The 15,343-nt window shown below is 44.3% G+C and overlaps 1 protein-coding gene across 1 annotated transcript in view; it reads left to right on the top strand.

Moving 5' to 3' along the window:
* The window catches only part of ss18l2 (ss18, like 2), a 38,222-nt gene that overhangs the window by 18,117 nt on the left and 4,762 nt on the right, over positions 1-15,343 (top strand). Inside the window, exons 4-7 of the mRNA XM_073070478.1 lie at positions 450-567; positions 8,144-8,344; positions 10,358-10,459; positions 13,864-13,983. Coding sequence (XP_072926579.1) covers positions 450-567; positions 8,144-8,344; positions 10,358-10,459; positions 13,864-13,983 — 541 coding nt within the window. The remainder of the gene's footprint in view (positions 1-449; positions 568-8,143; positions 8,345-10,357; positions 10,460-13,863; positions 13,984-15,343) is intronic.

Genomic DNA, 15,343 nt, shown 5'->3' with positions numbered 1-15,343 from the left:
TGACCCATTTTCTTTGGGTAGCTTCTTTCTGCTGAGATGTGATCAGAATCAGATTTAATATCATTGGCATATGTTGTCAATGTGTTGTTTTGTAGTAGAAGTACATTGCAATACATTATAATGAAACTATAAATTACCATAAGAGGTATATATAAATCTTAAAAATTAAATATGTGGTGCAAAAAGAGAGGGAAAAATAATGAGGTAGTGTTCATATGTTCACTCTCTATTCAAAAATCTGATGGTGGAGGGGAAGAAGCTGTCTTAAAATGTTGAATGTGTGACTTCAGCCTCCTGTACCTCTTCCTTGATGGTAGCGATGAGAAGAGGGCACATCCTGGGTGATAGAGGTCCTTAGTGCCCATGATGGAGATGCCTTCAAGAACTCATTGACCTCAGCAGAAGGGCATTGATAATACCTGCAACATCTAACATGTTCTCACCTTCAGGTGCTCAACCAGCCAATGGCAATGGGGCCAGGAGTAATGGATCCTGTTGGGAGAGCTGGAGATCCCATGGGAAGTGGAACTCCTCCCCCTGGACAAGGGAATCCTCATCAAATGGCAGGTGAGACTCTGATCTCTGGTGGAGCCTTTGGTTTGGGGAAAAGAGGAGGCGGTGGGGGCAAGGCTAGAGCAGGAGATGGCTTTACATCTTTTCTTTCCTGAACTTCTGAGTGGGGGTGGGGGCCCTCTCCTTCACCATTCCCCATCCCCTTTTCCCCCCCCCCCCTCACCTTATCTCCTTGCCTGCCCATCACCTCCCTCTGGTGCTCCTCCCCCCTTTTCTTTCTTCCATGCCTTTCTGTCTCTTTTACCAATTTACTTCCCAGCTCTTTACTTCATCCCTCCCCCTTCAGGTTTCCCCTATCACCTTGCGTTTTTCTTTCTCCCGTCCCCCCACCTTTTAAATCTACTCAGCAAACATGAGGAAATCTGCAGATGCTGGAAATTCAAACAGCACACACAAAATGGTGGTGGAACACAGCAGGCCAGGCAGCATCTATAAGGAGAAGCACTGGCGACATTTTGGAACGTCGACAGTGCTTCTCCTTATAGATGCTGCCTGGCCTGCTGTGTTCCACCAGCATTTTGTGTGTGTTTTTAAAATCTACTCCTCAGCGTCTTTTCTCCAGTCCTGCCAAAGGGTTTTGGCTCGAAATGTCGACAGTACTCTTTTCCTTCAATTTTGCTTTACACAGGGATCTTTGGGTGCAAGTCCACAGATCCCTGAAAATGGCAACACAAGTAGAGAGATTGACAAAGAAAGCGTAGAACATGCTTACCTTCATCAATTAGGGCAGTGAATATAATTTAGGAAGTCATGTTGCAACTGTATAAAATGATGGACAAGTCGCATTACATGCAATTCAGATTGCCGCACGACAGCCCATGGATGTTTAAACTTTGGAGAGAGTTTGGGAACGTTTTCCCAGGGCACTGCTTGGATTAGAGAGTTTTGGCTATAACAGGAGATTGGACATACCTCTCTGCTTTTCTCTAGTGCAAGGGGAGATCTGAGAGAAGTTTACAAAATTATGAAAGGAATAGAAAAGGCAGTTCAAGTTCAAGTTTAATTGTCATTCAACCATACACATGAACACAGCCAAATGAAACAGTGTTCCTCCAGGGCTGAGGTGCAAAACACAGAACCAACAGTCACACACAGCAAACAGCACATATAACTACAACAACAGAAAAACATACAGTCGCAAAAATAATACAGTCCAAGTCCCGAGTGTCAGGGACTGTAGGTTATGGTGCAGGGGATGTTGCCCTGGAGTCATGTTTCTGCAACAACCACTCGTCACACGCGAGTGCAGCTGCAGACGGATGCAATCCACAGAGTGAACACTAGAGGGCAGCCCCCAACCCAGCACGCCGACAGACGCTCTCCGCCTCGAATCTGAATTCTAGAGCTCATTTGAGATTTATAGATTTAATTAGAAAGTTTAAAGAAGAGATGTGGGGTAAGATTTTGTTTTAAGATTAGTGGGTACCTGGAATGCGCTGCCAGGCGTGGTGGGCGCACAGACATAATAGTAGTATTTAAGAGGCTCTTAGAAAGACACATGAATATGCAGGGAATAGATTTTTAAAAATTTATTTAGAGATACACTGTGGAACAGATCCTTTCAGCCTCACAGCAATTTGAGAGGGAAAAGCATATCTCACATGTATCAGTATTGCAGTGGAATAAAGGGAATTACAGAGGCATGAGAGATGAGCTTGCCCAGGTGGATTGGAGGAGAATACTGGCAGGGATGACGGCAGAGCAGAGATGGCTGAAGTTTGTGGGAATAGTTCACAAGGCAGGGGTAAGAGTTCTCATATGGCAGGGGTAGGCAACCATGGCTGATAAGGACTATGTAAAAGGAAAGGGCATATAAGGTAGAAAAAGTGAATGGGAAGTTGGATGATTGGGAAGCTTTTAAATCCAACAAAAGGCAACTAAAAAAGCTCTAAAAAGGGAAAAAATGAAATTTGAGAGCAAACTAGCCAATAATATAAAGTAAGATACCAAAAGATCTTCAGTTATATGAAGAGTAAAAGGGAGGTGAGAGTTGATGTTGGACCACTGGAAAATGATGCTGGTGAGGTAGTAATGGGGACAAAGAAATGGCAGATGAACTTAATGGGTACTTTGCATATGTCTTCACTGTGGAAGACACTAGCAGTGTGCCAGAGGTTCGTGAGTGTCAGGGAGCAGGAGTGAGTGCCATTGTTATTACAAAGATAAATGTGCTAGGCAAACTCAAAGGTCTTAAGGTGGATAAGTCACCTGGATCAGATGGACTACATCCCAGAGTCCTGAGAGAGGTTGCTGAAGAGAAAACAGATGCATTGGTCATGATCTTTCAAGAATCACTTGATTCTGTCATGGTCCCAGAGGACTGAAAGATTGCAAATGTCACCAAATTCTTTAAGAAGGGAGGAAGGCAAAAGAAAGGAAATTATAGGCCAGTTAGCCTAACCTGAAGTAGCTGGGAAAGTGTTGGAGTCCATTAGTAAGGACAGGGTTTCGAGGTACTTGGAGACTAATGATAAAATAAGTCAAAGTCAGCATGGTTTCTGTGAAGAGAAATCCTACCTGACAAATCTGTTAGAGTTCTTCGAGGAAGTAACAAGCAGGGTGAACAAAGGAGAGGCAGTGGATGTCATTTACTTGGATTTTCAGAAGGCATTTGAAAAGATGCCATACATGAAGCTGCTGAACAAGTTTAAAATCCTATGGCATTACAGGAAAGATACCGGCATGGATAGCAGAATGGCTGACAGGCAGGAGGCAGCGAGTGGGAATAAAAGGGGCCTTTTCTGGTTGGCTGCCAGTGTTCCTCTGGGGTCATTATCGGGATCACTACTTTTCACATTGTTTGTCAATGATTTGGATAATTGAATTGATGGCTTTGTGGCAAAGTTTGCAGATGATATGAAGGTAGTTGGAGGGGTAGCTAATGCTGAGGAAGCAACGTGATTGCAGCAGGACTTAGACAAATTGGAAGAATGGGCAAAAATGTGGCAGATGGAATACAGTGTTGGGAAATGTATGGTAATGCATTTTGGTAAAAGGAATAATGCTGGGGGGGACATCACGTGATGACGTAGGATCGAGACGCAGGGACCCAGCTCTCCCGTAAAAAGTTAATAAATTAATGTTTAAATGAAGAAAAGTTAGTCAATACTCTCTAAAAGTTGCTTATAAACGACTCCGGACTGTGTCAAGCTATGCCTCAAGGAAAGAAGATGAAGAAAACTAATACCGGGAAGACTACGCAAGCTGGAACAAGAGCGAGGCCCACGTCTACCGAGGAGCCGCGATCTCAGGTACATTGTATCGCCGGTGATACTGAACAGGAGATGGTGGCAACGCTTGCCACTTCCAAAGGAAAAAACCATCGTGAACTGCGCAAACGCGAAGGACGGACCATGCGCAAACAGGAACAAAAAGAACTACAAAGCCCAGCTACCACTGCAACTGAAAGTGATAGCGAATCGGAGGGAGAGTCAAATCTCTCGGAAGGATCAGCTGAAGGAGGTAAAAGTCCTTCTAGAAATATAGAAAAGACTTTGAGGCAAATAATGCGTAAATTAGACACATTAAAAGTAATTAAAAATAACCAAAAAAAAACTCGAAAAAAAAAAATGACCAATATGGAGACTATGCTTGATAAAATGACAAAGAGACAGGAAAAAATGGAAAAAAGAATTACGGACTTGGAAACTACAACGGAAGACATGGTTGAAAGAATGGACAAAATGGAAAAGGAAAATACTGCTTGGACATCAGAAAGAAAACAATTTATGGAAAAAATTGATAAGCTTGAAAATCTCAGTAGACGAAATAATATTAAAATTGTTGGACTTAAAGAAGATATAGAAGGAGAAGATCCAATAAATTTTTTTCAAAAATGGATCCCTAAAAAATTGAAAATGGAAAGAGAAACTCCAATTGAGATTGTATGGGCGCATAGATCTTTAAGGTCAAGACCTCGAGCTGACCAAAACCCACGATCAATTTTGATAAAATGCTTACGATACCAAGACAAAGAAAAGATCCTGAAGGCCGCTGCCCAAAGTGCCAAAAATAGAAACGGGCCACTGATGATAGCAGGGAAACCAATTCTTTTTTATCCTGATATAAGTTACAACCTGTTGAAGAGAAGGAAGGAATTTAACCCAGCGAAAAAAGCCTTATGGGAAAAGGGTTATAAATTTACAATGCGTCATCCAGCAACACTGATAATTTTTTTGGAGGACAGAAAATTTCTTTTTTCCGACTATCGAAAAGCGGAGGAGTTTGTACAAGAACTTCCATCTATTCGCTAACTACACATAGAGGCTTCCAAACGTAATGGATTAAAGAGGAAGATAGAACCAAGGAACAGAAGTGATGGACATTTATGGATATTACAGAAGAGAAAAGCAAAATTTTAGAAATACTAAATGAGAATAGTATTTTTTTTTTTTTTCTCTTCTTATACATATACTTTTTTATGTTGCGGGGGAGCTGGGAGACTGTGGATCGGTTACTGCGGGATTCACGTGTGTAATCATGGCGGTTGCCATGACCCGTACAGCAGAGGGGGGTAATGTTGTGTCTTTTTTCCACAACATTAGTAGGGGGGTATTTTTTTTTTATTTTTTTTTTCCTTTATATTTTAATTTTTTTCTATCTTTTTGCCTGGATGAATGGTGGGGACACACATAGCAACATGGAGACTTTTATAAAGATTTCCCAGGATACCACGAAAGTGGAAAGATTAGGTATTATTATAGATTGAAAAGAAAAAGAACTTTAACATATATTTTAAAAAAAATGAGAACTCCGTGGAGTATGTGGGGATCTTCCAACATCCAGGCATTCCCTTTTTTTTTTTCTCTTTCTTATTTTTTTAATAGGGATGTTAGGGGGGAGGGGTTAAGGGGAGGGGGCTGGGTAACACTTTTTTTTTTCATGCACATTTATTCTGTAACAATTTGAAAACAATAAAAAAAAAGTTTTAAAAAAAAAAAAAGGAATAATGCTGCAGACTATTATCTAAATGGGGAGAAGGTTCAAATGTCAGAGCTGCAGAGGAACTTAGGAGTCCTGGTGCAAGACTCTCATGGTTAATTTACTGGTTGAGTCTGTGGTAAAGAAGGGAAATGCAATGTTGGCATTTATTTTAAGAGGAATAGAACATAAAAGCAAGGAGATAATGCTGAGCCTTTATAAGACACTAGTCAGGCCGCACTTGGAGTATTGTCAACAATTTTGGGCCCGATATCTCAGAAAGGATGTGTTATCATTGGAGAGGGTCCAGAGGAGATTCCCGAGGATAATTCCAGGAATGAAGGGGTTAACAAATGAAGAGTATTTGGCAGCTTTGGGCAGGTACTCACTGAGATGGTATTCTTATTGAAACTTACCAAAAGGACTAGATAGGGTGGACATGGGGAGATGTTTCCTCTGGTGGGGGTATCCAGAACTAGAGGATACTCTCAACCTTTTAGAACAGAGGTAAGGAGGAATTTTTTTTAGCCAGAGAGTAGTGAATCTGTGGAATGCTCTGCCACAAACTGCGGTGGAGGCCAAGACCCTGGGTATATTTAAGGCAGAATTTAATTGTTTCCTGATCAAATTCAGTGCATCAAAGAATTTGGTGAGAAGGCAGGTGTATGGGGTTGAATGGGATCCAGGATCAGCACGATGCAATGGCAGAGCAGACTAGATGGGCTGAATGGCCTAATTCTGCTCCTCTGTCTTATAGTCTTATGAGCCGTAGCGCCCAGCAACCTACCAATTCAACCTTAGCTTAATCGTAGGACAATTTAGAATGACCCATTAACCTACTAATCTGTAGGCTTTTGGACTGAGGAAGGAAACACGTGCGGTCATGGGGAGGAAGTACAAACTCCTTACAGAGGACCGTGGAATTGACGCCCTGAGCTGGAATAGTGTTGTGCTAACTGTTGTGCTCCTATAGCATGCACTTAAATGGAATTTGACACAAGAAATTCTGCAGATGCTGGAAATCCAGAGTAACACACACAAAATGCTGGAGGAACTCAGCAGGTTAAGTAGCATCAATGGTGGGCATTCCCACGGACCCTCAGTTAACGATAGGTCAATGTCGATCTATGGAGAGGAATAAACTGTTGACATTTCGGGCAAAGACCCTTCATCGGGACTAGGTGGGATTCGTTTCATTTGCTATCATAGTGGGCACAGACATGATGGACCACAAGGCCTGTTCCTGTACTGCAAGGCCTGTTCTCCTCTGTTCAATGTTCAGTCTGGTTCAATAAGTAGAATCAGCTTTAATGTCATGGGCATATGTCATCACTTTTTTTGCTTTGCGGCAGAAATATCTTACAATATATAATAGACTATAAATTACTATAAGAAATGTAGTTAATAAGTTAAGTAGTGCAAAAAGAGAGCACAAAATAGTGAGGTAGTGATCATGGATTTATTGTTCATTCAGGAATCTGATAGCAGACGGGAAGAAGCTGTTCCTGAAACATTGAGTGTGTGTCTTCGGGCTCCTGTACCACCTTCTTTGATGGTAGCAATGAGAAGAGGGCATGTCCTGGGTGATGGGATCCTAATGCTGGATGCCACCCTTTTGAGGCATGGTGTTGTGATGTTGTTCAGTCTGCCTGAAGACCCACAACAGCATAGCCCCCACTCAACTATCATCAGAAATAATCAGATGAAGCTTCACTGTAAGGGTAATCAAATCGATTTCAGCTTTGCTATCCATTTGGAGGTTTTCACCTAGTTTGTGGGTGTGTGTGGCAGGAGAGAAGCAGTGAGATTGTCTTTACCCATAATAAATAAAATGATTGGACCCAGCTCACATGCACACTATAGAAACATAGAAAATAGGTGCAGGAGTAGGCCATTCGGCCCTTCGAGCCTGCACCGCCATTCAGTATGATCATGGCTGATCATCCAACTCAGAACCCTGTACCTGCTTTCTCTCCATACCCCCTGATCCCTTTAGCCACAAGGGCCATATCTATGGCTCAAACATACTTTATTTTACTTGTGCACAAGGAGAACAACATGGCCGCTGTCACCACTCTGCTCTGAACAGAGAAACATTTTATACAGAATTTGCTCATCAGCTACGGATGCTGACCACTTGGTAAATTGTGTACGTTTGAGTTTTTTACTTGCAAGACCAATCACCATTCACAACAGGTGTGTTAAAAGTCAATGGGAAATATGAGATGACAACTGATGACACTTTGAACTTAGTAAAACAACTGTCTCTCAGTTGTGTGAGTTTCACATCCTTCCATTATTCTTATCTTGTCTGTCTCTGGCACCACCTACTGTGTAAAGAGAACTATGTTCTTCAAAGATTTTTTGAGAAAAGGTCTCATTTCAGAGGCCCCGGTCGTCCAGTTAAATACAAATTGCCATAGTCACCCTTGCCTGTCTTGTCTGTAGTAAGCAGGGCTGGCTCTAGTGCTCTCACTTCAAAGACCTCCCTTATCTGGATTGACTAGACAGCGCCACAGTCAACCTCGTATGGAAATTGTCTTTAACACTTACCATACCACAACTCCCACGTCTCCTGGGGAAAGTAGTAGGAAGAACACTTTTGTTACCTCCAACTAACCTTTGGTTTTTTCACCCCCCCCCCCGACAGCTGGCACCACCTTTCCCCAGGCTCATTGCCAACAGGTTGTGCCCAGCACCTCGATGGGTTTACCAGCGGTTAGCCACGGCAATGTGGGAAACTTCAACCAACCAGCAGCTCCCCCACAGAACATGGTAGCCCAGGAGCAGATGGGGGTGAGCATGGGCTCGTCCCTGGCAACTCACCTGCAGCCAGGCTCTCACAACCCAGGTAGGCATCAGCGATATTTATTCTAAATACTGCAGATTCTGCAGCTGCTGGAAATTCAGAGCAACACACCCGAGGTTCAAGATTGTTTAATGTCATTTCCAGTACACGAGTGCAAAGGAGAACAAATAATAGTTACCCTGGATCTGATGCAATACAAAACAAAACACAAGAATTTTAAAAAATAAATACAAATACATAAGATATCTTATATACATAAATTAATTGCATGTCCATAAACTGACGCTAGGCACAGGAGTGTCTGTATATAAGGTGACTGACAGGAAATGATAAAGTAGTGGTGGTTGGAGGTGTGGAGAGGTGGGTTAGAGGGTGGAGGTGTTCATCAGCCTGACTGCTTGGGGAAAGTAACTGTTTTTGAGTCTGGTGGTCCTGGCGTGGATGCTATGTAGCCTCCTCCCCGATGGGAGAGGGACAAACAGTCCATGAGCAGGATGGGTGGGATCCAAAATACTGGAGGAACTTATCAAGTCAGGCAGCATCCATAGGACGGAATAAACCGTTGATTTTTCGGGCTGACACCCTTCATCAAGGGAGGGGGAATGAAGCCTGAAGCAGAAAGTGAGGGGAGGGGGAAGAGTACGAGCTGGCGAGAGATTGGTGAGACCAGGTGAGGGGATGGGAAAGGTGGGTGCGTGGGCTGGGGGATGAAGTAAGAAGCTGGGAGGTGATAGCATGAAGAGGTAAGAGACAGAAGAAGGAGGAATTTGATAGAAGAGGAAAGTGGACCATGGGAGAGAGGGAAGGAGGAGGGGCACCAGAGGGAGGTAATAGGCAGGTGAAAAGAAAAGAAGGCATGAGGGGGGGAGCCAGAATAGGAATGGAAAAAGAGAGAAGGGGGAGGGGAGAAATTCCCAGAATTGGAGAAATCGGTATCACGCCATGAGGTTGGAGACATAGCATGAGGTGTTGCTCCTCCAACCTGAGTGAGGCCACGGGCCAACGTGTCAAAATGGGAATGAGAAGTGAAATGAAATGAGGAGCGACTGGAAGATTCAGCCATTTGTGGCGGATGGAGCAAAGGTGCTTGACGAAGCGATTCCACAAACTGTATCAGGTCTCATAATGTAGGGGAGGCTGCACCAGGAGCACCGAATAGAGTGAATGACCCCGGATTGTTCTCATTGTGTTTGAGGACGTGCAGATGCAGCTGTGTGTGCTGTGACAGCAGCCAGGTGGTAGTTGTTGGTGTGGGCTCAGGTTCACTGGGTCAATGATGACAGATTTCATTCATGCGGAGCACACGATTGTCTGACAGCTCCACGGTCACCTTGCATTAAACAGATTGTAAACACTCGGGTGCTGTGGTATGATTTTTATTTGCAGCCTTGGGGAAATTGGCCCCATTACAGAACTCTGATATGACTGGTAGTTTTGTATGTTAGTGTTCACTCCTGACCCTGATCTGGGGACTGTCTGCTTATCACTATTCCAAAGGAAGGTGGCATCCATGATTACGCCCCCCCCCCCCCCATCACTCAGGACATGTCCTTTCTCATTGCTGCCGTCAGGGAGGAGGTACAGGAGCCTGAAGACACACTCAACATTTCAGCCGCAGTTTCTTCCCTTCCACCTTCAGATTTCTGAATGGACAGTGAACCCCATGAACACTACCTTAATACTTTTTCTTCTTCTTTTTGCATGACTTATTTAATATATGTGTATTGTTGTAACATAGTTTATTATATATTACAATGTACAGCTGCCGCAAAACAACGTATTTCACAAGATATTCCAGTGATGTTAAACCTGATTCTGATTCTGAATTTCCCCAGTCTTAGCTACACATCCCTCCCTGAATGATTTTAAGAGACTCTTACACCGGCATGTGGATGGGGAAAAATGGAGAGCTACTTGGGAGTGAAGGGTTAGATGGATCTTGGAAGAGGTTAAAAGGCCGGCGCGGCATTGTGGGGTGAAGGATTTGTGCTGCTCTTCTCTGTTGTATGCTCATGGTTCAAGCCTTTTACCTGTGTGTTTACCTGTTGGTGTCAGCTCCACCACAGCAGCAAGGATCCCAGGGGGAATTCTTCAACCAGCAGTTCACCCAGTCGCAGGCTCCAGCTGATGGAATGAACCTACAGCTCTATCCAGAAGGTAATCCAGCAACTCCGGTCAGGGACGTAGTATGAGGAATCACAGGGGTTGGGCGTTCCATTACATCGTGGGTGATCTTGCCTCCAGGCCGGGAATCTTTGCGAGTCTCTACCGCAGAGACCCATGGAGACAGACTCACTGCACAGCAACTCTGTAAGCAAGAGATTCAGTCGACCAAGGTGGTCACAGGAAGAGCACGGGAAAGTGGCTTTGAGGCCAACATTGAATCAGCCATGGCCTTACCAAATGCAGATGTTCATTATTGCCACAGTACCAAGATACCGTGAAAAATTTGTCTTACAGTAATTCATTACACAGTGAGGTTGTACAAGCGATTCAAAGTACATTTATTATTGGTGTGCATACATTATACAGCATAGAATATGCAGAATAAAGTGTTACAGTTGAGAAAGTAGTGTAGGTAGTCAATAAGGTGCAAGTTGATAACGAGGTACGTTATGAGCATTCCACCAGGATGCTGCCTGGATTAGAGAGTACTGTATATTTTCCCAGGGCAGAAAGTTTAATGTGATTAGAATGAAGTATAGGGGGTGTCAGAGGCAGGCTTTTTAACAGAGTGATGTGTGCACAGAACACCCTGCCGTCGAGGCAGATACATTAGGGATATTTAACAAATTCTTAGATAGGCACATGGATGAAAGGAAAAGTGGAGGGCTATGTGGAAGGGAAGGGTTGGATTGATCTTGGAGTAGGTTAAAAGGTCAGCACAACATTGTGGGCTGAAGGACCTGTACTGTTTGATGTTATTGTACTCGGGGGCTCTTCCGTAGTCATAACAGCAAGGTAGATCCTTAGCTTGAGCCAGTGATAAATGCTTTCAGGCTTTTGTATCTTCTGCGTCACGGGAGACAGGAGAAGAGAGAATGCCCAGGGTAGGTGGGGTCTTTGATTCTGTTGCTTCTTTACTGAGACAGTGAGAAGTGTAGAGCGTCCAGGGAGGAGAGGCTGTATTCACAACTCTCTGCAGTTTCACAATGGCCTCCTCCTCCTGTCCTAACTTTCCTTGTGATTGAATTGAAGCTTTAAAATATGGCAGGCAGTGACTAGTGGGGTACCGCAAGGCTTGGTGCTGGGAACGCAGCTATTTACAATATATATTAGAAGAAGGGGTTAAAAGTAACATTAGCAAATTTGCAGATGACACAAAGCTGAGTGGCAGTGTGAAATATGAGGAGGATGTTAGGAGAATGCAGGGTAACTTGGACAGGTTGGGTGAGTGGGCAGATGCAGTTTAATGTGGATAAATGTGAGGTTATCCACTTTGGTGGCAAGAATAGGAAGGCAGATTACTACCTGAATAGTGTGTGAAGAAAGCTAATGGCATGTTGGCCTTCATAACAAGGAAAGTTGAGTATAGGAACAAAGAGGTCCTTCTGCAGTTGTACAGAGCCCAAGTGAGACCACACCTGGAGTATTGTGTTCAGTTTTGGTCTCCAAATTTGAGGAAGGACATTCTTGCTATTGAGGGTGTGCAGCGTAAGTTCACGAGGTTAATTCCTGGGATGGCAGGACTGTCATATGTAGAAAGATTGGAGCGACTAAGCCTGTATACACTGGAATTTAGAAGGATGAGAGGGGATCTGATCTAAACATATAAGATTATTAAGGGATTGGACATGCTAGAGGCAAGAAAAATGTTCCCGATGTTGGGGGAGTCCAGAACCAGAGGCCACAGTTTAAGAATAAGGGGTAGGCCATTTAGAATGGAGTTGAGGAAAAACTTTGTCACCCAGAGAGTTGTGGATCTATGGAATGCTCTGCCTCAGAAGGCAGTGGAGGCCAATTCTCTGGATGCTTTCAAGAAAGAGTTAGATAGAGCTCTTAAAGATAGCGGAGTCAAGGGATGTGGGGAGAAGGCAGGAACGGGGTACTGATTGTGGATGATCAGCCATGATCACAGTGAATGGCGGTGCTGGCTTGAAGGGCCGAATGGCCTACTCCTGCACCTATTGTCTATTAAAAGATGGAAAGGAATGAATGGGGAGAGAGAATCTGTTAGCTTGGCTTTAATGTGTTTTGTTTCAATCTGTGGGGTGGTTTAGTCCCGTTTTATCAGGGACCATTTTATCAGCAAGGTTTTTGAAATGGAATTCTGTTAGAAGGGTTGTGGGGGGCATGGTAGCATAACAGTGAGAATAACACTTTACAGTGATAGCGACCTGGGTTCAATACCCACCGGCGCCTACGGCCATACTAGCCTGAAAACGCCCGATCTCGTCAGTACCCACCAGTGTCTGTAAGAAGTTGTACGTGACTGACCGGGCTTGCTCTGGTGTCCTCCCACATTCCAGAGACATACGAGTTAAGGTCAGTGAGTTGTCGGCATGCTATGTTGGCACCAGAAGCACGGCGACGTCCTTGGACGGTGTTGGACGTTGACACAAGCACTGCATTTCACTGTGTGTATTAATATAGATGTGACACATAAAATCGCTCTTTAATCAGTGGCCCAGTAGGGAGTAGAGGAAAAGTCGGCACACCATCATGGGCCATGTTCTATGTTATCAAGCTCAGGGATCTTGTAACTGTGAGGTGGAACCTCCTCTTGAGCTTGATAGAGTGTGCTTTCAGGCTTTTGTATTTTATTTTAGAGACACAGTGCGGAATAGGCTCTTCCAGCCCTTTGAACTGTGCCCGCAGCAACCCCCAGTAACCTCTGATTTAACCCTAACCTATCACAGGACAATTTACAATGACCAATTAACCTACTAACGGTACGTCTTTGGACTGTGGGAGGAAACCGGAGCACCCAGAGGAAACCCATGCATTCTGTTGGGAGAACGTACAATTCAACTCCAAACTTTGACCCGCACTGCCTATTATGCTACTGAGGGGCAATGGAAGAGGGGGTGAAGAGAGAATGTCTGGGTGGCTGGGGTCTTTAATTATGCTGGCTGCTTTACTGAGGCAGTGAGCCCAGTGGAGTTGAGCCCTGCTCCTGGGGATCGTTAGTTTAGCTTTCAGTCATCAGAGCCCTGTGCTTAGAATGGATGTGAGCAGGATGCTGTGGCAGTGAAAGGGGACCTTTCAGCTGGGCTGATGTTTTTAATTTTAGATAATTTATTTAGAGATGCAGTATGGAACAGGCCTTTCCAGCCCAAAAAGTGGCACTGCCTGGCAACCCACCGATTGAACCTGAGCCTAATCTCTGGACAATTTACAATGACCAATTAACCTACCAACAAATACGTCTTTGGGCAGTGGGAGGAAACCGGAGCATTCACAGGGAATACATACAAACTCCTTACAGAGTTAAGCTCTGAATTGTGACGTCCGGATCTGAAATAACGTCACGCTATCCTCTACGCTTCCGTGTTACCCCTTGTCGCGGCGTTCAGCAAAGAGAATTTACCTTTTGCCTGATGTTCATTCTCTTCTTGCAGGTAACAACTGGTTTGGACCTCAGCAGGGGCAGTTCCAGCAGAACTCCAGTGCTCACCAGCAGACCTTCTTTCAGCAGTTCCCCAACCAGCAACCACTGACCAGCACGCCTCAGGAATTTAGTGAGTCCCATGAGCCAGCTGGTGCAGAGATTCTGGGATCTCGCCCAAGAGGAGGGAGGGAGCAGGCTGTATTAACCCTTATACTGAGCCCTCTCTCAACAGCACTAAAGTTGGGAGCTCACAGACAGGCACATTTCAGTCATAAGGAGCAGAACGGGGCCATTCAACCCACTGGGTCTTCTCTGACATACCATTTCTTATTCCACTCACTGCCATTCTCTTGTCTTCTCCCCATAAGCTTAAACACCCATTTTAACCAAGAACCTGTCAACCTCCTCTTTAAACATACCCAATGACAGCTGTCTATGGCAATTAATTCCACAGATTCACAACCCTCTGGTAAAGAAATTTCCTCCTCATGTTCTGAATGGACATCCCTCTATTCTGAGGGTGTGCCCTCTGGTCCTGGACCCCTCTTCTACAGGAAACAGCCTCTCCACATTCACTCTATTTATAAGACCATAAGACTTAGGAGCAGAATTAGGCCATCTGGCCCATTCAATCATGGCTGATCCTTTTTTTTCCCTTCTCAACCCCAGTTCCCGGTCTTCTCCCCGTAACATTTGATGCCATGTCCAAATCAAGAACTTATCAATCTCAGCTTTAAATACACCCAATGACTTGGCCTCCACAGCTGCATGTGGCAACAAATTCCACAAATTCACCACCCTTTGGCTAAAGAAATTTCTCTGTATCTCTGTTTTGAAAGGGCGCCCCTCTATCCTGAGGCTGTGCCCTCTTGTCCTAGACTCTCTCACCATGGGAAACAACCTTTCCACATGGACTCTCTGTAGGCCTTTCAACATTTGAAAGGTTTCAATGAGATCCCCCTTCATCCTTCTGAATTCCAGTGAGAACAGACCCAGAGCCATCAAATGTTCCTCATATGATAACCCATTCATTCCTGGAATCATCCTTGTGAACCTCCTCTGGCCCCCTGCAATGCCAGCACATCTTTTCTTAGATGAGGAGCCCAAAACTGTTCACAGTACTCAAGATGAGGCCTCACCAGTGTCTTATAAAGCCTCAGCATCACATCTCTGCTCTTGTATTCTAAACCTTTTGAAATGAATGCTAACATGACATTTGCCTTCCTCACCACCGACTCGACCTACAAGTTAACTTTTAGGATGTTCTGCACAAGGGCTCTTAAGTCCCTTTGCATCCCAGATTTTTGGCCTTTCAATATTTGTTATGCATTAATGAAATCTCCCTTATTCTTCTAAACTCTAGCCAGAGCTATTGAATGATCCTCACACATTAACCCTTTCAACCCTGGTCTTATGAACCTCCTCTGGACCCTCTCCAATGCCATCAAATCCTTTGTTAGATATACAGTGCACACAAAATTCTAGAGGAA

The sequence above is a fragment of the Hemitrygon akajei genome, chromosome 17, assembly GCF_048418815.1.
Source record: "Hemitrygon akajei chromosome 17, sHemAka1.3, whole genome shotgun sequence".
Taxonomy (NCBI): domain Eukaryota; kingdom Metazoa; phylum Chordata; class Chondrichthyes; order Myliobatiformes; family Dasyatidae; genus Hemitrygon; species Hemitrygon akajei.
The sequence above is the reverse complement of the archived record's forward strand: the minus strand, read 5'-3'. Positions and strand labels throughout refer to the sequence as shown.